Genomic DNA, 22,176 nt, shown 5'->3' on the forward strand with positions numbered 1-22,176 from the left:
AAATGCAAGGCAAGTGATGCAAGGCCAAGTGGAACTGCAGTGGTTTTTGTGAGGAAAGAGAATGCTTCACTGGCTACTGAAGGATAAGCCCCAAGCAATTAGGGTAAAATGTTTCTGCATGCTTCTTTCCTCGGGAAGCTTGTCCAAATCACTTCCCCAAATAATGGTAGCTGTTACTGTCAATAATGTATCATGGGGAGAATAATGCAAGCAAATCTTCAGTCTTGCTTTTGCAGTGGATGCCTAAAGCTGTATAATAAAATGGGATTTTGAGTACAGCAGATTTTGGACTCCTATGTCAATCACATCCCCTCCTTTCTCTCTCCACCAGATGCTGTTTTACAAGTATGTAACATTTTATGTGCGAGAAGAGAACAGCTGATTTATTCCAGAAATGAAAGAACATTAAACCTTCCACAGGGCTGCAAGGACAGCCTTAGCACAAATACACCTAATCCTGATCTGATGATAGCAGGCAATGAACTCACAATATTCCATATTACGTTCAAATTTCTGTAACCTAGTTGCAAATGGTTTTTCATTTAGATTTTGTTTGCTTAAGTTTATTACAGGAAGTAAAAATAACCCCTTCTGTGATAGCACCTGCAAGATAGATATTGCTCTATTTCTTTGTAAATAAAGGCCTGCATTTTATTACTGTGAAAATTGCTATACTTCTGCCTTTGCACATCAGGCAATTTTCTGAAGCTTTTCTCAACAGGTTTGTTGTAATGCTTGGTATGCTGGAAGGGTATGCCTTTCCAAATACACATCTGCAGATAATGGAGCACATTAACAATGAACTCTACATGGAACTGTGAAGGGAAAACAAATATGGACAATGTTCAAACCTCAGCTAAACTCCTAAACCCCTGTTTTGGCCACCTAAAGGGAAACTGCCAATGGAAACTTGAATCTTTAAATAAACCCCTAATGAAGTAGTCATCCAAATTTTCCTTCAAGAACATCCATCACCATTGAGCTTGATGGAGTGAAGCAGGACTGGGATGATACTGTGTCTCATTTGTGGATTGGGATGAGTGGATGACAGTGGAACCTTCATAATTTAGGGAAGAGTTTGTTATTTAATGGTATTTAATTATTGTGGTTAATAAGCAGTGGCTCCTGGGTTTATATGTGTAGGGTGTCTAAGAATATGTTCACTTAGTGTATGTTCATCTGTGGTGTGTTTGTTTGTGGGATAAAGAGGCCATTTTTTCTTTTTAGGGAAAATTAGCTCAGATAAGACAGTATTAGTTTTCATTAGATGGTCTTTTAATAAGATAAACAAAAAATGTGACAGATTTCATGTGTTTTATAACCAAATATTTTACATGTTATTTTTCTTCTCTTTTTGGTGTACTCTGGAGGCAGTCATGCATGGATTGTTAGAATAATAACAATTACTTGAAGTAACTCTGCCTTTATCTGAGCATTTGCTATGCTTGTAAACTTGCATGCTGTTTGTGTCTAGTATTACATGCACTCCCATTTGCCAGCCACAAACAAACAGATTTTAATTTGTGCAATTTACACACTTCTGCACTGTACAACAGTAAGACCCTAATCAAATTTGATTCTACACCCATTACTGAAGGGTAGTTTTTAGCATGCTAAATCTCAATTTTCACGTTCCCCTCACTCTTTCTGAGGGAGGTGAAGGAGGTGCTGCAGTTTGTCAGTCTGCTAAATGTCATTTAAGGGGTGGGGTAAATGGGGAGAGGTAACTGCTGCTGCCTTGGGTGCTTTCAAGCAGCAGCAGCCAGAGAATATTTCCTTTCTAGGGCAGCTCTAGCACAGCAGCTCATCAGTGCTGTCTGCCAGGTAAAGGAGAGCACACTGACAGAATTCATTGGGCTCAGACAGCCTGTGCTAGCATTCATCACAAGAGGCTGTTTGGGAAGCTGAACAGTGCTGGAGTGCGAGGGGAGCTGCTCCTCTGGGGTAGGAAGTGTCTGGAGACAGAAGACAGAGAAGGAATGAGGTGTCAGTTCTCCACATGGCCAAAGGTTGACAGCAGGGAGCCCCCAGGTATTCAGGGTACATTCATGTGCTGCACGTTGGGAAAGGGAAAATGGCAAAATGTGCAGGAAATATAAATTGTTTGGGTCAGTCAGGTCTGGGAATGCAAACAGGACCTTCCAGATCTCTGCAAAGCTACGAGGACAAGCAGAATCAATTCACAAATGTGGAGTATTCCCTGTTGGCAATGGTAGCAATGATTTTAATGGCAGAGCTCTGCTGTTAGTATTTAACAAAGTGTTACCAGTGAAAAAAGACAACGTTGTGTCCTTCGGCACACAGTTCAAAAGGCTTGTTAAGAGTACATTAACAATGCCTTTGTGTAAATATTTTGCCTTTTATTCTTCAGTTTGTGGTCAATTCTAATTCCCTATTACCAAGGAAGATTAGCTGAAACAGAAATGGTTTGGAATTTGCTGAGGAAAATGTTTAGGACCAGTTGATTCAAGGGACGGGGAATTGATTTTAAAATGGCTTATTAAAATATTTTTATTCACAGTCCATAATTCATCTGTAGAACTTGCTGCCAGACCTCAAGGATGGTAAGATTTTAGTGGAAATTCTGTATAAAAAGATTTCATTTCTATGTGTATAATGAGAACACTTACAGGTGTGTTGTTTGAAGTATAATACTTGATCCACATTCATGCATGGGCATGTTAAGGGCTAAAACATCATTTTCTAGCTATCATAAGCTTTCTTCTTCTGGGTTTTTGGTGTTTTTTTTGGTATGTGTTTGTTTGTACTTGTTATACACGGTTGCACCCAGTCAGAAAGCCTGCTAGGCATGTCTGATATGACATTTCCTACTGTGATTGTGATATCCCTGGTTCAGGAGAGAGCACAAACAGTTCAGTGCTCTGTGGATGAATCCCTTCCTTTGTGAGCTGTTGCAGTTCTCTGTGCTGATGCAAATACATCCTCACAGTCAAGGTAGGTTATTGTATCATGTACCATCACAATCTGAGCTTTTTAAACAGAGGCACAATGGAATGAAATCAGTTTTCCTGTTGGCATCTGTTCAGGTTTGATTCTGAGTTTCTGCAGGGCCACCCCTCATCCTTTGTGATGCAGAATTTTCAACCTGTAAAGCACAGGGAGGTTTATACCTCCCCATGCTGGGGGAAAGCAGCCTTTGGCAGTTTGACCCCAGCTGGGAATGCAGGAGAGCTCTCCTGAGCTGCTGGGGATGTGGGGTGGCACTTTCCTGGTGAGGTCCAGTTTTGGACACATCTTTCACTGCCCCATGTGTGGGTCACTGCTTGGGTTCACTGCAGCTGGATGGCAGCAGTTCATCATGGACAGGCATGGACAAACACTGGGATAAAAGTGGGTTGTTTTTTAAGGCTGGGCTCTTTTTGAATGAACACCACAGCATCAATCTGCTTTTGCTAAGTCATCTTGGGAAGGACAGATATGGTTAAGCAATGGAACAGAATTTTGTCTGGCACCGTGAATGCAAAGTTATTATTTCCACTGGCATCAATTAAAAAGCTTATTAATAACAGATTGTTAAATGAGAGGTATAAAATCTGATTTTAGTCCCTATCTCAATTTTCAGAAAGTTCTCATCTGAATAGACATTCCCAATAATAATTTCCCAACCTTGTGACTGTACATAAATCTCTGAGCAATCAGATTAGGAGCCACTTCAGAAAAAACAGCCATAATTCACCAAGTGGAATAAGCCTTTTAAAACAAGTAAAATGAAACCCTCTATTTATTCTGGGGGTGATGATTGCTGGTATGAATCTTGTGAGATTCTGGCTTGTTTGTTTTGCTGGAGGTGATACAGTTCTTTTCCATGCAGTGTTGCTCTGCTGTCAGGCATTATGTTTCCCCCAAGTTCTGTAGGCCACCATCATCTGTTTTACATCTGACACTGGAGGAGGAGAGCCTGCCAAACCACAACAGTGGTGATTATCAGCACTGACTAATTGTATTTTATGGCTTGACAGGCTATAGGTTTCAAGCAGCATTTGTGGAAGTGTGCTGTTATGGGATTAAGGTTATGTTTTAGTTTAGGAAATTCTGTACCTTTCTGAACGTGGGTGGAGGTGTCTGGGGTTGCTCCCTTGCTGCTGCACGATGCTGTGCTCTCATTTCACATGACTCATGTCTCCCACCCAGCTTCCACTTTCTTTGTGAGTAAGAAAACAATCACTGAAATAATGCCCGTGGGAGGCTGAGCATCTGCTCCCAGTGCTGCCATGGCCTGAAAAGAACCTCATTTCTGTACAAATGGCATTGATAATGTCTTGCAGAGTGTTTAGAGACTCTCTAATGAAAGGTGCTTCAACATTTTTGATGTTGAGGCACTTCAAGGAGTGACATTTATTTCTAATTAGAACTAATTAATTCTATTGTTGAAGCAGTTGAGGAGAAACGTTATTATCTTTAATTTATTAATTGATAGATAACTGACTTGATGAGCTGTTTATTTCCAGATTGGAATTGCTGGAAAAAAAATTTTTTTTCCCATATTTGATACTAAAACTCCAAATAAGGAAAATATTTTCCAAGTGGATGGCCCTGATTTCTGCATTCACCAAGCAAAGCAATGAAAGAGAAGAGATGTAGAGTTCCTGTAGAGGATGTAATCTGGAAGAAATCGTTATGTCCCTATGTACTAAGTTCTGAGAACATAAGCAAATTGAAGGTTAGCAAAGTTCACAACAGACACTTGGCTCACCGGGGGACTGGCTTGACTTGGAAAAGTGAAAATGATGTGGTGGTTTCTGGGCTCCTGTGATTTGGGAGGAAGTGGTGAGCAGTGCCCTGCTGACAGCAGCACAGGGGGAGCAGTGCATGCTGTGCCAGGCTTTCCCTGGGGCAGGGACAGGGAATGGCAGTGCAGGGCTCACAGAGTTCATCCCTGCAGCACTCAGGAAACCCAGCCCTTGTGACACTGTGTGCTGGCTCGAGGCTCTTTTCCCTGAGGAGAATGTGGACAGGACACAGAGTGTATTATTATTATCTGCTTTTCACCTGCAGGTCAGGATGGCTGAACTGCCTGACCCTGATGTGTAGGAGCTGTAAAGAATCAGAGGTGCCACTGCAGATGGCTGCTGGCTCTGCTGCAGCTTGCTGTGTAACAGGAACTGATGGCTCTTATTTAATCAGTCAGGCCTTTGATAAACAGAATGCAAGAAGGGCTGTTGGTGATGAAAGCATCCTTCTCTGCTCTGCTGCCTTACCTTGCCCCTTGTCCAGCCTTTAAGTTGTATAAATCTTAGATGGAATGATTCTGTAAGCTGAACAAAGGGCCCCAGTTTCACAGAGCAGTGCTGCATGCCTGCCTGGTGTGCTGCAGCTGCAGTGCAGCTCCTGGTGCTCTGTGTGTCCCCAGTGCTGTGGGGGCACTCCCAGCTGCTCTGTGCTGCCAAGGCAGGGCTGTGCTGCACAGCTGATGCTGGGGCACTGCATTTGTGGCAGGCACCACGAGTCAAGCTTATTCAGTGAGGAAATTCTGAAATGCTAAGGCCTCTTGTCAGCTTGACACTACTGTCCTACTTTCATGGCAGTGATTTACAAACTGCAGCACATGGGAGTCTGTGGAATTCACCTCACCTTTGGGAGTGCTCTGCTGTGTGAATGATGGATGAAGGGTAAACTTCCTGAAACAGCCTCAGGACTTTCTGGTAACCATGCCCTCAAAGTCCTGGGATTCTCCCTGAGCTTTGTCCTGGGATTTTGTGGCACACTTACCCTTTGGGAGGTGTTTTTGTCTTGAGTTTCAGTGGGCCAGTCTGAGTCAAAGACAAGGGGAGCATGAAGGTACAAGAGGGATTTCCTGATTTTTAATAGCAATAGGGTTTTCAGCTGTGTTCCTATGGGTGGTAGAAACAAAGATGTGAATGTGCTGTCCTGGCCATCCCTCCAGCCTTGATTTGTCTTGTCAAGGTTTGAAAGACAGTCAGGTGTTGCCTACTCAGTGTGACCTCTTGGGAACTCAGTGAACTGGCCACTGTCAAATCCAGGAGCTATTTCTTTGTTTCAAAAGCAGAAAGCATCTCTGGTGCATTTACTTCAAGTCAAGAAAAAACTTGTTAAATCCCCTGAAATAAAGTTTGCATTAGAGCTGGGAGAAACGACATGGGGACTCAGGAAAAGCTCTTCTATCTTATGCTAAGCATTTGCTGCTTTGCAGTATTTTACTCCAGTCTCAGCTTTGCAGCCCTGAAGGCTGCAAGCCTGAAACTAAACTCCTGAAATTATAAAAGCATAAAATAAAGTGAAGGTTAATGGTCACTGGCTTCTTTCCCACAGGCTCTGCAAGCTCTGATGTATGGAACACTAACAGAACAGGAAGGCACAAGCAGTTATATATTGTTGTTCTTGCAGTCAGTGTTAGCACTGGCAAGCAGAACAACACTTGCTAAAAAATAACACACCTGCCCTGAGAGTGATCCTGGGAGAGCTGCTCTTGGACACCTTGGGACAAGCCCTGCACTGCACTCTGGAACAGAGGGAAACCAGCAGCAGGGGCATGTGCCCTGAATTCCCTCACCTGTGCTGCTTCAGGCCATACACAGAGGGCAAAGGTGTTGGCTGAGGTTGTCAGGCTGCCCTCAACTCCCTTTCAGCAGGATTCTGCCAGTCCCCTTTTGCAAGAGGAGCCCTAATGAATTTGCCCATTGGATAGAAAAATATGGCTTTAGACAACAGCTTCTTGTCAGTATTTTGGGAGGAGGCTCATTGGAAAGGTAAATGTAAAGCAGATGTAAACCTTTTCCAGAAGGATGCAGGCATTCCCAGCTTGCTGGAGACTTTCCCAGAAGGATGCAGGAGTTCCCAGCTTGCTGGATGCTTCCAGTACTGCTTGGAACAGAAGCACAGGCCAGCCTGGTGAAGGAGTTTGCCTAGAGCTTGGGAGTTAGGGGTGAGACTCAGAGAACCACAGAATGCCTTGGCTTGGAGAACCATTTCTTTCCAGCCCCCTGCCATGGGCAGGGACACCTTCCACTGAGCCAGGCTGCTCACAGCCCTGTCCAGCCTGGCCTTGGAATGGAGGATCATTTCAGAGTGCTGCCAGAAATTATCTGGGGGAACGACCAACTGCTCCAAAATGGGAAGGAGCTGGCTCAGACACAGTCAGAGCTGAAGCTGAGCTGGAGGGGATGAAGTTTCAGGTGTCTGTCCACATTTTTGCCATTGTTGGCCCAATGAGCTTTGTAATTATCACAGCAGTTTTTATGATGTGTAACAGAACAGGGAGGAGCTGAGTTTTCACGTAATTTTGACTGGTTGACTTTGAGGCATTCCTTTCTTCCAGGCTGTTTTCCAAACAGTTTAATGCCAGTACAGCTTCACAGATTTGCAAACCCCTCTTTCTCTCACTGCCATTAGCATGCAGCACCACTGCAGTGTGTTAGCAAATGCCACAGAGCAGCTGGATTTCCACAGAATTTCAGTCCTGCTCCTTCTACTGCCTGGCACAGGTTCCCATCAGCTCCTGCACTTCCCTGCTTACTCCTTCCCTTCAAAGCTGTTAATTCATTCAGTAAAATTGGACATACAGATTTGTGCTGGAAAGAACATGCGACAGTGTCTATGTTTTCTTTGTGTTGGGGATGCAGAGAAGTGGAAGAGGAAGCATTAGATTGTATAAAGAGGTATTAAATTGTAAGAAGGTGCAGGTAAGGGGCATAGGCTACAGATATTCAAGAAAAATCTCTAAAAAAAAAAGTGTTTTATTTGAAACCTTTTAAAAAGGGGAATATTCCTTGTTCCAGGGTGTAGATTGTAAATCTTTGATTAAAGCCTGAAACAGCCCTATTAAACAGACACAAAGTTCTCTGTGGTCCTGAGCAGAGGGATCAGGGGTTATCCAGAGCCTGTCAGAACCATGCATGGTAATGAAACCCTCAGCCCAGGCTGCCCCCTGCAGCATCCCTGCCTGCAGAACTGGCCATCCTTACACACAGCACTTCTGTTTGCACTGGCCTTTTCAAGTACATTTAAAAAAATCCATTTGGGAGAGACTGATTAATAATTAAGCTAGTGTGGAATTAATCTTAGGCAAATCTGCTTTGGTTTTGCAGTGTAAGGAGGTGTCTTGACTGTCAAATCCATACAGTGACCCAATAAAGCACTGATACCAGAAATTCAATTCTCTGTAGCTAATCAGCATCCTCTTGCAGCAGGGCAATCATTTGAGATAGCTTTTGTTTTCTCATGCATAATAATTTTTGAACATTATGTTAATTTTCTCTAAAAGTTGATTGGACAATGTTCCTGCAGAGGGTGCAAATATTCCAGACTGCTTCATTTTATTAATTTTCATTGTGTTTGAGCATGAATCACTTTACCTCACTTTATTTACTTGATCAGTGAGTCCTCTTTACTGGGGAAGCAATTTAAAACTGTTGTGAAAATGCCTCTAACATTTCTTTGTTCCTGGGAGCTCACTTGCTGCTGGAGCTGAGGTTGTAAACAAGGCTTTACAGGGCACAACTCGGTGCAAATTCAAGGGCATCTGCTACATTTAAATGTAGCTCCTGGATTTTCTTTCTCTTTCTGTGAAGTAGCTAATCAAGAGAGGAGAGGAGCTCAGACTGAAGGAAAGAAAGGGACTAGACTGGGAGAGAGACATCTGAGAAAGAAATCAAATAATGATATTTTTCCTTTCAGTAAGAACTAAGCCTGATCTAGGGGTTTTCTGCAATTGGGAATTTCCCTTAATAACCTTCCCTAAGGTTATAGGCAGAGACAGGAAATCCTGTAGTTGGTGAAAAGGATGAAAATTCATAAATCCTGATGTTACTGAATTGAAACGAAATTTGCAAGTTTTGGATAACAGGGATATATCCCTTTAACTCTCATGTTCTCCCCCATCCTGCTGTAGTACATCCATAGTCCTGTAAATCTCTTTCCAGTGCTCTTCTGAGCTAATTCTAATGGGGGATCTATCAAAATTCATTACAAAAACACATAAGCCCAGGCATGCTGTGCAGTCAGCCATTAGTGCTCACACTGTTTGATGGATTACAGTGCCAGCAAGTCAAGCTGAGATGCCATTCTGACATTGTGCCCTGCTGCAGGATGGGGAAAGCTCCTGTGCCTCAGGAGGGAGGGCACCCATCCCTGGCACTGCCTGAAAGCCCCACCTGCACACACGAGCACATCTGCAGGCAAAGAAGATTATTTTGGGATCTCTCTGTTGGTACTGGGGTGTTGGCACAAATGTGGGACACTTTCAGAATCTGCACTGGCTGGGAGTAATGAGTACTGGTAATAAATTCTCACTACAGAGTCTGCAGGAGCATTTTCCTTTCATCATCTCATTAACGACTTAGAGCCATTAACAGCTTAAAGTGCTGAGTAAGGATTTACATTTCATTTAAGTCTTCTGTTCTTAGCTGACAAAATGTATTTTACACACTTGATGGATGTAATTAGCGTGATGAGGCTTTAAAAGAAATTGGCTTGGCTAAATTTAGAACTTGCCATGTCAGTTTATACATGAAGCCAAAGCATACATATCAGTAGCTCATGGCTTTGGAAAATGCATTCTATTGATATTACTGATACATTCTATTGATATTACTGAAACACTCTATTGATATCAGTGATACATTCTATTGATATAACTGATACATTCTATTGATATTACTGAATCATTCTATTGATATTACTGATGTACAGATGTTTTTTATTTATGATACCAACACAGGCCAAATCCAACATGCTTTCACATTTGACAGTGCAACCCCTCACGTTACAATTTCAAATCCTTTTCTACTGCTCTTGCACATCAGAACTTGCCATAATGTGCTGTGGCTGCAGCCCAGCTGTCCTTTGGGTAGCAGGGAATTGTGCATGGCTGCCTAAGTTCCTGTGCTTTTCTGAACTTCCATAAAATCAGACCTCCATGGACACTGCTGCACTTCAGCTCCTGCACACTGAGGCAGCTGCACTGCCCTCCCAGCCCCTTTCCCTGCACTGCTGCTGCTTTCTGCCCAGCCTGACCCAGGGCTCAGGATTCCCTTGTGGAATGTTCTCTCTCATACCCTCTGTGCTTGTTGCTTGCTCACTAGAAAAATGAAACTCTTGTCTGTGCTGCCAGCAGCAGCAGCAGGGGTGGGTGGGAGGTGCTGTCCAGTGTGCTTGGAGTAAATGTGTTCTTTAATGAAGGATGAGTTTCTGTCTGGTAATTGGGGCTTCTGAACTCATGTCATAATATTGCTGGGCTTTGCTGCAGGCCTGCATTTTGTGTCACTGGTGTAACCTGGGAACTGCTGTTGCAGATAAATCAAAGTAGAGACAGACATTTAGTCCCCAGAGCAGAGAGGCTGCTGGAGCTGGGTACAAGTAGCCTTGGGAGGAGTTCCAGAGCTGGGTGTCCATCCCTCCTGCAGGGATCCTGTGCTGGAAGGAGGATGGTGAGGGTATCACAGTGTGAGTCACAGCCCTGGGAGCACAGGGAATGAGTGCCCAGCTGGAAATGGCTGGGATGAGCACAGTGCAGTGTCTGGAGCACAGGGATGAGTGTCCTACATGGAAATGGCTGGGATGAGCACAGTGCAGTGTCTGGAGCACAGGGATGTGTGTCTGAGATGGAAATGGCTGGGATGTGCACAGTGCAGTGTCTGGAGCACAGGGATGAGTGTCCTACATGGAAATGGCTGGGATGAGCACAGTGCAGTGTCTGGAGCACAGGGATGAGTGCCCAGCTGGAAATGGCTGGGATGAGCACAGTGCAGTGTCTGGAGCACAGGGATGAGTGTCCCATTGGAAATGGCTGGGATGAGCAAAGTGCAGTGCCTGGAGCACAGGGATGAGTGTCCAGCTGGAAATGGCTGGGATGTGCACAGTGCAGTGTCTGGAGCACAGGGATGAGTGTCTGAGATGGAAATGGCTGGGATGTGCACAGTGCAGTGTCTGGAGCACAGGGATGAGTGTCCTACATGGAAATGGCTGGGATGAGCACAGTGCAGTGCCTGGAGCACAGGGATGTGTGTCCTACATGGAAATGGCTGGGATGTGCACAGTGCAGTGTCTGGAGCACAGGGATGTGTGTCCCATTGGAAATGGCTGGGATGTGCACAGTGCAGTGTCTGGAGCACAGGGATGTGTGTCCTACATGGAAATGGCTGGGATGTGCACAGTGCAGTGTCTGGAGCACAGGGATGAGTGCCCAGCTGGAAATGGCTGGGATGTGCACAGTGCAGTGTCTGGAGCACAGGGATGAGTGTCCTACATGGAAATGGCTGGGATGTGCACAGTGCAGTGTCTGGAGCACAGGGATGAGTGTCTGAGATGGAAATGGCTGGGATGAGCACAGTGCAATGTCTGGAGCACAGGGATGAGTGCCCAGCTGGAAATGGCTGGGATGAGCACAGTGCAGTGTCTGGAGCACAGGGATGAGTGTCCTACATGGAAATGGCTGGGATGAGCACAGTGCAGTGTCTGGAGCACAGGGATGAGTGTCCTACATGGAAATGGCTGGGATGTGCACAGTGCAGTGTCTGGAGCACAGGGATGAGTGTCTGAGATGGAAATGGCTGGGATGTGCACAGTGCAGTGTCTGGAGCACAGGGATGTGTGTCCTACATGGATATGGCTGGGATGAGCACAGTGCAGTGTCTGGAGCTCAGGGATGCTCACAGAAGCTGGGAGCTCTGGGGCAGGGCAGGATGAAGCTGACTGCTCTGAGGATATGACTCATGTCCCAGATGGCTGCAAGGCAGTGCTGCCATCTGAGAGTGTCACATTACAAGATACAGTGCACTGCTAACAAAACTCTGATGTGCTGGCATGTTATTTGATGTTACTTTTTTATTGAAGAGGAAAAGGTGATCCTTTTCTCATACTTTGACTAAGTGTTTGTGTAAGATTACTATGATTGTTATTAGTGAGAAATTGAGGAATAAACTCTTCTGGCTAAAAGAAGCCAGACTTGAGAATCTGTAGCTGTTTAAGGTGAACCATGCTTGATTATTTTCTGAGGTGAGGTCACTGTAACTGTGTGCCAGGAATTAGTTCCAGTCAGGTCAGAAGGCAGCTCCCCAGCTATCAACATCCTTTTCCATCCTTTTGCAGCCCTCCCAGTGTGACTGAGGTGGGTCTGCCCCATCTGCACTCACTGAGGCACAGCTGCTCCCTTTCCCTTGCAAGAGGATTTGCCAAAATCTCTGGGGAGGTAATTTTTCAAAATAGCTTCATGGAGGTGGCCAGAGCACTTTGTGACCCTTGAGTCATGTTCAAATGTCCAGTTCTGGGGAGAAATGGAGAGGAGATAATGTCTCATAACAAAGGTTAAGTGCTCAACTGGTGCAACAAATGGGTGATATTTGGGTGCTGAAATTCCCATTTGCAGGTCTGAAAACCTTTGCTGCAGTCTGTTTTAAAATAAACAGGATCATCTATAGGAGACTGAAAAAAGAGTTACAGCACACTAATTAGGATTGTCTGAAGTGTTTTTCTGTTTGACTCTTTTTGTAAACTGTGTTCCCTTTCCCTGCTTTCATCACCTGCAGCTTTTGCACAACTCACCACAGCACCAAAGAGATGCTTGTGCAGTGCTAAATAATGCATTTTAACAAGTTAAATCAAACAAGACAGTGTGTATGCTAGAACATACATGATGAAGTCTGTATTTTTGGAACAGGGAATCCATTTCTGATGGTTGTGTTTTCAGTGGATTTGTATTACTAATGCACTACTCCTGCTCATTATCTCCCCTGGGCTGTTCAGTGTTCCCTAGGGCAGCACAGGGAGCAGCCACCAGGCCCTTGGGGTGCCCACCAGGCCCTTGGGGTGCCCACCAGGCCCTTGGGGTGTCTACCAGGCCCTTGGGGTGCCCACCAGGGCCCTTGGGATGCCCACCAGGGCTCTGGGGATGCCCAACCAGGATCCTGGGGTGTCCACCAGACCCTTGGGGTGCCCAACTTTCACAGAATCACAGAATTTCTAGGTTGGAAGAGACCTTTAAGATCACAACCCATGTTGCAATACCTCAACTAGATCATGGCACCCAGCTTTCACTGGGATCCTGGCTGCACCTTTGAATGTTTGGGGCACCTTTTCTCCCCTGGCTCAGAGCTGAACCAGGAAGGGGATGATAATCTCATGACTTTAGGTTGGAGTCTGTTTGTGAGCTTTGCAGCCTTTAGGGAACTAGAAAACACCAGTGCCTAAAAAATCAGAACCATGAGTTCTCCAGTGCCAACTGCTGCATACACAGGCAAAGAACTGGCATTCCAACATTCAGTAAGCTGTTCCTGACTACAAAGGGCACATGAAGAGCCAACAGCACAACCTAGGATTTGCCATGAAGCTGGAAATAAAGGCCAGAGGATGTGCTCAGCTAGAATAATGCACATGTTACCTGTGAGCTGTATCTTACCACTTCTGCAGCTGCTGGAAATAATCACATCAGAAACAACAACAGTAGGATGGAATATGTTTAGACTTTTTCCAACACCAGCTCAGTCCCACAGCTTTGGAAAGAATGTCTTACATTATAGGAAGGTATTTTCTTCCTGTCATTTAGTAAGGTATGAAAGAAAAGAGAAGTTTTTTGTCTGATGTCTAAAGATGCCCAGAATCAATCTATCTATCTATCTATCTATCTATCTATCTATCTATCTATCTATCTATCATCTATCTATCATTTTGTATCTTTTACTTCCAGTTTTTAAGTTCTGGAGAAGCTGAGTGACCCTTCCTGACTTTTTCCCTGTGCAGTAAGCCACACACAGCCCTTTCCCTGTTTTTTTTCCATCTCTCAGTGTAACTATGGCCATGAACAGAGGTGCCCACGAGAATGCTGGGCATGAACACAGGAAGGGAATGGCTTTAGTGGTTAAGAGGACATGTGAAGGGTTTTTGGAGGACTTTTTTTCAAGGTTACACCTCCAGTTATTCAGTTGCTTTTTGGCAAACAAAAGTTTGTGGGAAACATTAACAAACAGTAAGTCAAGAATGAATTGTTTTGTTCTGTTAAAGAGTTTGGTTGATTTTAGTGATGAAGAATCTTAAATGTTTGAGTTTTCACATGAATATCTAGTATTTCCTGTAATAACATCAGTAGGTCATTAAGCCCTTTAGGAAGAAGCTAATAAATATGAATTAGCTGGCCTTTTGCCCCTTCTCAGTAAACAATGCTCATTCTTCCATTACAATGCCAGTGCTGTGGTCATTGTGGTGTCACAGGTGAGCAAGACAAGACTTGCAGGGAGATGTAATTTCTGTGATGGATTGGTGGGATAAAAAGATAGTGCCTACTTGCAAATCTTTTTTCATTCTTGCTTTTATGATGTTTGTGCTCGTCCCAAATGAGATTTGCAGGTTCTCTGGTAGGTAAAACGTTGGCCATCAGCTCCCAGCTAATTGTCCCACAGGGCCCTGGATAAAACCCTTTTTGTTCTGTTATGCCCTCCTGTTGAGCTGTGTCTGTGTGCCCTGCTGTGCTCTGCTGGTGGTGATGCCAGGGAGGAGTTTGGCTGTAGCCCTGAGAATCACACCACAATCAGAAATTTTATCCTCCTGTGATGATCCCCACTCTCCAAAGCCTTGAAAAGGAAAGCACTGGAGCATGGGCTGACTGATAGGTAACCTCCCAGGCCACCTGAAGCATCAAAAGTTAGAATTGCAGCTGGATTTCCTCCAGTGTGGGGGGAAATGAGCTCCTGTGCACCTTCTGTGGGGCAGTGAAACCTGAATCTTATCAACAGAGCTGCAATCCTGACTTCATTGCCTTCTGTCCCTCCCTGTGGTTCAGGACCATGGCAGGAACACTGGCACAGAGTCAGAAACCAAGTGCAGGTACAGCAAAATGCTCCTGAGGTCGTGCCCAAGCAAATGTGCTGCACATCCATGTCATATTTGCCACTGTAGGACTTTGCTACTGTTTGTGAATTTGATCTTGCATCATATTCCTCTTGTCTCTTTGGACATTGTGTGGTTTTGAGAGGAAGTTCTTACTTGGGCTTGTTCCCAGGTATTGAATTGTCCTTCTTTTAATGTCTAATAAAATCTTTCTCTCATTATTATAAACTGAAGAAAAACATTTTTAGTCTTCTGCTACTAGGAGGTTGAATGAGTTGTTTGTGGCCTGAGTTTATTTTCTAGTCTATTAAAGTGGTGTTTTCTAAATAATAAGTTCTAAACCAGTGGCCACAAACTCATTAGAGCTGCTTGTATACTCCTTGCCTTTTTCTGGCAGTAGTGACCCCCACACTGGATGGAAGTCACCATTCCCTGCCAGCTTTCACCTGCTCTTATTTTCTCCATGTCCTCACTACATGCAGGTTGTGGCTGCTGTACACAGCTCCAGTTGAGTGCTCACTGTGCTGCAAGGGTTTGATGCTTCTCCTGTGGGACAGAGAAGGATGCCAAGGGAAGAGGCAAACACATCTCAGTGGGAATTGATTTATGCAGGAGGTACCTGTGATTAAGCTCCCTACCCACTGGATGTCACTATTGTTCCACAGAAATTCACCCATGGAATATTTATCTAGCACTGAGGGCTGACAGCAAAGACCATTTGCTTGCAGCAAACTGGAAATTTCTAATTGTATGTGCAGGCATATTGTTTATTTATGTTGATTTTGCAATTGAATTTTATATGAAGGCTCACCATTTTATACTAATAAGAAAAGAGAGCTTTGCCAAAGCTTCAGCTGTGATGACTCTGGAGGTGCAGACAGTGAGTCATGAAAGCCAGCCAGCAGAGGAGCTGGCAGTCATTATACTCAAGCCACTTGTTCTCATTATTATTCTCTTACTCTGCAGTTGCTGGAGGTGATCTCAACATGGTGAATGAGCATTACCAGTCTCCTCCAATTTGCTCAGTGCATGAGTTATGTTATTTTCCCAAAGATGTGCATTCTGTGTGGTGTGTGACTCTGAAATGGCACTTGAACGTTCCATGAGCTGGGTCTGTGAGAGGCAAGGAGGGGATCTGGGTGCAAGGGCTGGGTTACACTCCCAGAGCACAGACAGAGCACTCAGCCTCTGTGTGATCCAGCAAATCCCCTCAGATCTCTCACTCTGTTTGCCATGGTCTCTCTGTGTCTCACAGAAAGTCCTGACTGCCCTCAACGTTTCTGGGGTGCTACAATGAAATGAAGCAGTCTGGTGATTCCACCTAACATTTGTCTCAACACTGTCTAAACACACATAGATGCCAACCCAGTGACAATGACACTGGGCATGGAAGAGTCCTGCACTTTGTCTGCAGCTTGAAAAGCCCTGGTCTGCAGTGGTAGCCCCAGAACACCATACATGTCCCAGGAAAAGGAACAGTAAATGGCTACAGATCCCAAAAACAAACAGAAAAAAAAGAAATTACACACATCTTCAACACCCATTGCTGCTCTCCTAAAACTGGAATATGAAGGTGGTATCAGCTCCATTAAAGAGGAACCAAGTCATTGGAGGCATTTGGTCACACCTTCCTCAACTCAGTGCCTAAAATGCTTGTGTGAAGGCTCCCAGGTTTGTGAGAGCCATGGTAGCTGCTGTGGCTCTTTGACATCCTCTGAGGATTGCTTGGCATCACCCCAGGGAGATTTTAACAGGTTTGTGAGAGACTGGCGCCAAACTATCCAAAAACCAGGACTAAGTGGGATCAAGATTTTAGATACTGGAGAGAAGCAAAGGAGAAATTTCTTTGCTGGAACCTTTGAGGCTTCAGCACTTCATTTGTATTCAGGAGAGGGGCAGCCTTTCATGGGGACTTAGAGCTGCTCAGCCAAGACCAAGTCATTCCCACAAGATTATCAGAATTTGTGACTCTGGTGGCCTTGCCACACAAACCAAGTCACTGCTGGAGTATTTCATTTGCCAGTGGTGAGGCTCAGGTTAGCTGAGTTCATGTGGGGTTTGCCCACATGAAAACATGGAGTTCATAATGTGTTTGAAGGGGCTGTGGAGCTGGTTCAAAATGCTCTCTAAGCCATGGGCACCAGGGTGGGATTTAAAACCTTGGCTGCCAGGCCTTGGGCTGTGCACAGGGTTCAGAGAGCTGCACTGGGTGTGTTTGGTGTGTGCCCAGGCAGGGGCTGCACTGCCAGTGGCCATGGCAGCAATCACACACTGACCCACGTGTCTGGGGACACCTGCAGCTCCCAGGCTGGGAGGGGACTGGGGATCTGAGCATGTCTGTGCATGAATGCACCTGCTGGGTTTTTGTGACCCATCCAGGATTCATGGCAGACTGGCCTGATTTGCTTTTTCATGCCTATAATTGATTATTCAAAGGGAGCTAGTGATGGTTTTACAGGTAGCACTTTCTGAGTAATGTTTCGAACAAGGCATTAAAGAAACACAAAGCATAATAAGTCCAATTCAATTATAGACAACTCTCACAATCACAGTCCATTAAGAGGTTTTAGAAGATGCATTGAATATTTCTGAATAACAAAAATTCTTAAGTAATAGTATGGGATTATTTTCTGATTGCAGTTAGCAGTCCTAAAATGAAATATAAAAAATTAATTTTATTTTTATGTGTATTTATATTTGTACACACACACACGTGTGTGTCTGTATGTATGTATATATGAACATCCATATGTTTTGGCTGTGCCCAATGTTAGTCACCACTGCAGAGATGGAAGCCCCTGAAGTACAGGGATGGTTGTTAACATGAAGTTTATAGCAAACTCTAATGCTTCAGTGCAGAGATAAGCAGGATGTGCTGGTAGAAAACTGAATCCTGCAGTAGCCTGGGTAATTAAATGTGTATTGACTTTTTAATAGCAGCTTCCCAGGCACAAGTGAGGTGCAGCTCTGCTGTGCTGCTGAAGTGTCTCAAGCACTTGCACTGTGAATGCTGGGGGGTCCTGGTGCTCAGGGAAATGGGGTCTCTCTTGCAGGGCTCAGCACAGCTCCAGCTTCCACCCTCAGCTATTTCCTCACTACAGTCCTTGAAAAGGAGAATGGTTTCATTCTGTGAAAAAAACCCCAGCCCAAACCCTTCCAAGTGTATTAGTAGTTTTAAGAGACGTTTCTATCTTTGTTTTCACTGTATTGAGCACGTTTCAAGGTGATTTTCTATGATTGGGATTTTTCAGTAACAATTCAGGAGAACCTTCTGTTAAGGTTTTGCTTTTTCTCATCTGCTGCAGTGAAACTGCCTTGTAGAAATATTCCTTCCCAAGTGATTGAAGATGTGCAGTTTACAAAGCCAAATCAAGTTGCAAAAATGGAGATAATTAAATTACTGACTTCTATAAAGGTGCTGCTGTGTTATTTCATACCCTCCCTTCCTGATTATCAAAATAAGAGGTATTATTTAATTGCAAATATGGGGGATATTCTATTCTTCTGCAGCCAACAAAATGCATGATTTTGGGAGAAGGAAGGCAGGGAATAGCTGGGTTACAAATCTGTATTTTGCCCACAACCACTGCTGTATGACTAGACATTAAAACTGAATATGTGTGAATTCTGTAATGTCATTAGGGTTTTGGTAAGAGAGGAAAATGATTTGTCACTGATTTGTGTAAAAGGATTTTTGGGTGGACTACTCTCACATCAGTGAGTAACCAGTTTTCTCTGAAAGCTCTGTGCAGCTGTAGTATGTCTAAAATGCACAGTGTTTGGCATTTTAAGTGATGAAGCTTTATTTAGTTATTAGAGGGACACTGTGCAAAACATAACACACAACCTTAGCGAGCCTAGCCCAGCCAATAAACAGAAACAGAAGAAAATGATGGATTTTAATGGTTTCCTCAGCTACATAAATGCCTTTGACAGTCCTGAAAAGGGAATTCCTAATGAGAGCTGAAACAAATGTGTGCAGGAAGTGGTCTTGCTTTTGCTGCTGCACATTTGAGTTCCTCTAATTGCATCAATAAGGAATTTCTGCTCCTCATCTAATGAATGCCTTTTGACTATTTTCTGAAAGGCAACTGGATGTAGGGATAAACACTGGCACCTTTTGTATGAAGTCACATAAACAGGTTTCAATTGCTAGCTATTGGCCCTAGAAACACTGGGGTATAATGCAGTACAGTAAATACCACTGTACCTTTTTATTTTTAATTTTTTATTAAGCCTAGGTTTCCCTCTGCTTTGCCTCTGGTGTGATTCTTAAGGGTGCTTTTTAGTCTCTCTTGTGTAGAGCAGCAATCAGGCATTTTTTCAGAGCTGTTCCTGCACCATCTCTACCCTCAGACAACTCAGAATTCATATGATACTACAGCACCTGGATCTTTACTTCATTCTGGGCTCAAAAAGTGAGTTTTAGAGCAAGGACTGGGTTTGGGGAGGCAGAGGGGGATACCCTGAGTTTGATTTTTTTTTTAATTTTTGTCATTTTTCTCCCTAAACAGAGGCACAGTTGGTGCAGGTGCAGTGGATTACTTATGAAGGAAGTTTTCTATTTAAAAACAAGAGAGACTTTAATGAGATCAGTAGAGGGTTTGCACAATAGGTATTGTATTAAACCAGAGCTCAGGCTTCACATTGATTGCGGTATTTAAATTTCAATGAGCTGATTATGTATGAGAGTAAAATGACCAGTATTATGAATGTACAAAAAAGGGACATGGAAGAGCTGTGCCAGAAAAGTGAGAAAAACGTTCCCTTTATAGTCCCTAGAGTTCAATAAAGCACCACTATTTCCCAGCCTTTAAAAGCTCTTTTATCACAATGGTTCATACCTCGCATTCCCTGGAGCCCGATTTGTTGTACGTGCAGGGTCCCGTTCCATTCAGCAGCATCTCACTGGTCTCAGTGTTGGTGGGTTTGTAATCTACATAAAATTCCTGTGTGCTTGGAGTCATTTGCTTCAGCGACTGTCGTTTCTTTCTCCTGTGCCTCCGCATGAGCGAGCGCTGCTGCAGCTGCTTCATGCTGGCAGGGTAGCGCTTCCACGACACGTAGATCACCAGCAGGATCACCAGCACCGAGAGGAAGAGGGCCACGCTGCCGGCGATGATTTTGTGGAAGGAGATGTGCTCCGCGTCGTGCTCGGGCTCGGGGCCGCCCTCGGGGGCTCCCGCCGTCGGGGGCACGGGGGGCTCGCTGTCGTGCTTAGGCCTGGTGAGTTTTGGTTTAAACGTTGGCTTTGGGAGGGCTCGTGCCAGTTCGAACCTTTCCGTGGTACTCTTGCCACAGATGCTGTAGTTTTTCACTGCATCGATAACGTTCACCCCTTGCAGCTCTTTGGGGCTGGCACAAATAATTGTATTTTCCCTCAGCCCTTTAAAACTTTTAAGCCAGTTTACCAGAGAGCAAATGTTTCTGCTGCATTCCCATATATTCCCGGCAAGGCTGATGTCATTGAGAGATATCCAAGAATCCAAAATTTCTTGACCAATAAATGTGAGCTTGTTTGAATCCAGGTTGAGGCGCTGTAAATTGGGCACACACTGAAAAACACTAGGTCCACTGAAAGCTTCTATTTCATTGCCAGATAAATCGAGTCTTTGTAATGAGCTCCAGGTCCAAGACATAGTTTGTCCTATCACACTGATTTTATTCCACTGTAAATAAAGGTTTTGAAGGCTGACTAGCCTTGGAAAAAGTGCCAGGTTGAGCTTAGAAAATTGATTGTGCTCCAGATGAAGCTCTTTCAGTCTGATCATACCTGCAAACACATTCCTTGCTAAACTCCGGATGCGATTATAACCCAGGTCCAACAGTTCGAGGTTCCTGCAATCTTGAAATATTCGAACAGGAATGGTTCTTAGGGAATTGGACCGCAAATGTAAACTCAGCAGCTTCCTTAAGCCCCTGAACTGCTCAGATCCCAGAGACTGCAGCTGATTGTATGACAGATCCAAATTCCGGAGATTTGTCACAGGTCTGAAGGTATTATTAAGAAAATAGGAGATTCTGTTGGAACTCAAGATCAACTCTTTTAGTCTGCGTATTCCACTGAAAGCATTTTCGTCAATATTGCTGATGTGGTTATGGTCTAAATAGAGCCAGGTGAGTTGATTAAGACCTTTAAATTGATTGTATTTTAGTTTTTGGAGGCTGTTATATCGAAGGGACAAACCTAAACAACCAGCAGATATACTTGAGGGAATCTCCTGCAATTTCTGAGATTCACAATATACCATTTTGCCTTCACACCTACAGCCCTTAGGGCATCCTCGTTCAGCAGAAGAAAGCATTGTCAGTAATACAGTAGGGGCTATTACCAGAGCTACAGCTGATCCGCTCAGTAGCCTAATTACATTGAAACCTGGAAATAAAAACAACTTAGAAAAGTTATCCCCCCACACATCAGTCATTTTTTTCAATCATGCTAATATCTTTTACTTCAGCAATCATTTACAAAGCCCTAGCTTGACTCGACTACTTTTCACATCGGGTTTTTTTCTTAAACTCGGCTTTTTTTTGGTTTGTTTTAAGAATACCTCAATATAACTACTGGCAAATAGTTGGGTAAAAGGTGTAATCCCTAAGCCATTTAAGTATAATAACAAATCACATCAAGGTAAGTTTACGGAGCAATTAAAGCACAGGCTATGCAGTAACTATGAACTATAAATTAAAAAGGCAACATGAAAAACATACCCATCCTTTGTGTTGTTCAAAGGTCGTCCTTAGGTCTTTTGTTTTTTGCTTAGTGTGCCACAAGCATGGCAGCCCCTGTCAGCTGCACTGTAGTGAGTCAGGGCTCGCTGACACCCAGGAAGAAAAATTGGACCCCTTGGGAGACGGACCGATTTTGGAACATTATTCTTTGCCAGCCGTGCAGAGCACTCCAAGTATAAATCAATCCCAACACAGCGTTCGCAGCAAAACGTCAAATTCTTCCTAGGTAATAGGATCTTCACGGATATTACGGTTTTGCATCTTTCTAGTTGGGAGCGCGGCTCTCGCAGCGTCGCTTCATGGGAGCGCCCGTGGGTGGGTGCAGCCCGCGGCGCCGCGCTCCGGGCGCTGCCCCGCCGTGCCCCGGGCCCGCGGCTCGGGCGCGCCAGCTGCGGGCAGCGCGGCCCGGCATGCCGAGAGCTCCGGCCGACTGAGCGGGCTGGCGCCGGGCGCAGCCTTATGTAAAGCTGCCCCCAGCGGCGGCGGCACCGCGGGCATGTGCAGTGCCCGCCTTCCCTTGCAAATGAGCGAGCTCTGCCGGAGAGCGGGCGCCGCTCGCTCCGTGCGCGCTGCCGGCCTGCCGGGCTGCCCCGACCCTCCCTGCGTGCTCCCGAGTGCTGCCCTGCATCCCTGAGCTGCCGAGACTTT

The 22,176-nt window shown here is 44.7% G+C and overlaps 2 protein-coding genes across 6 annotated transcripts in view; one reads left to right on the forward strand and one right to left on the reverse strand.

Annotated features, from left to right (window-relative positions):
• LRRTM3 (leucine rich repeat transmembrane neuronal 3) overlaps nt 1-21,872 on the reverse strand; it is a 78,036-nt gene extending 56,164 nt beyond the window's left edge. For 2 of the 3 annotated variants that reach the window (XM_058028690.1, XM_058028691.1), the window contains exons 1-2: nt 21,508-21,872; nt 19,641-21,172 (exon numbers count right to left, since the gene is read on the reverse strand). In XM_058028690.1, the coding sequence (XP_057884673.1) occupies nt 19,641-21,172; nt 21,508-21,511 (1,536 nt within the window). In that variant the 5' untranslated portion in view covers nt 21,512-21,872. Of the gene's footprint in view, nt 1-19,640; nt 21,435-21,507 lie in introns of those variants that run through there. The other variant, XM_058028689.1, reaches the window with a different exon arrangement.
• Nucleotides 1-22,176, forward strand: part of CTNNA3 (catenin alpha 3) — a 411,331-nt gene that overhangs the window by 162,318 nt on the left and 226,837 nt on the right. The gene's annotated exons all lie outside the window — the stretch shown is intronic.

The sequence above is a fragment of the Melospiza georgiana genome, chromosome 8 (genome assembly GCF_028018845.1).
Source record: "Melospiza georgiana isolate bMelGeo1 chromosome 8, bMelGeo1.pri, whole genome shotgun sequence".
NCBI classification, from domain to species: domain Eukaryota; kingdom Metazoa; phylum Chordata; class Aves; order Passeriformes; family Passerellidae; genus Melospiza; species Melospiza georgiana.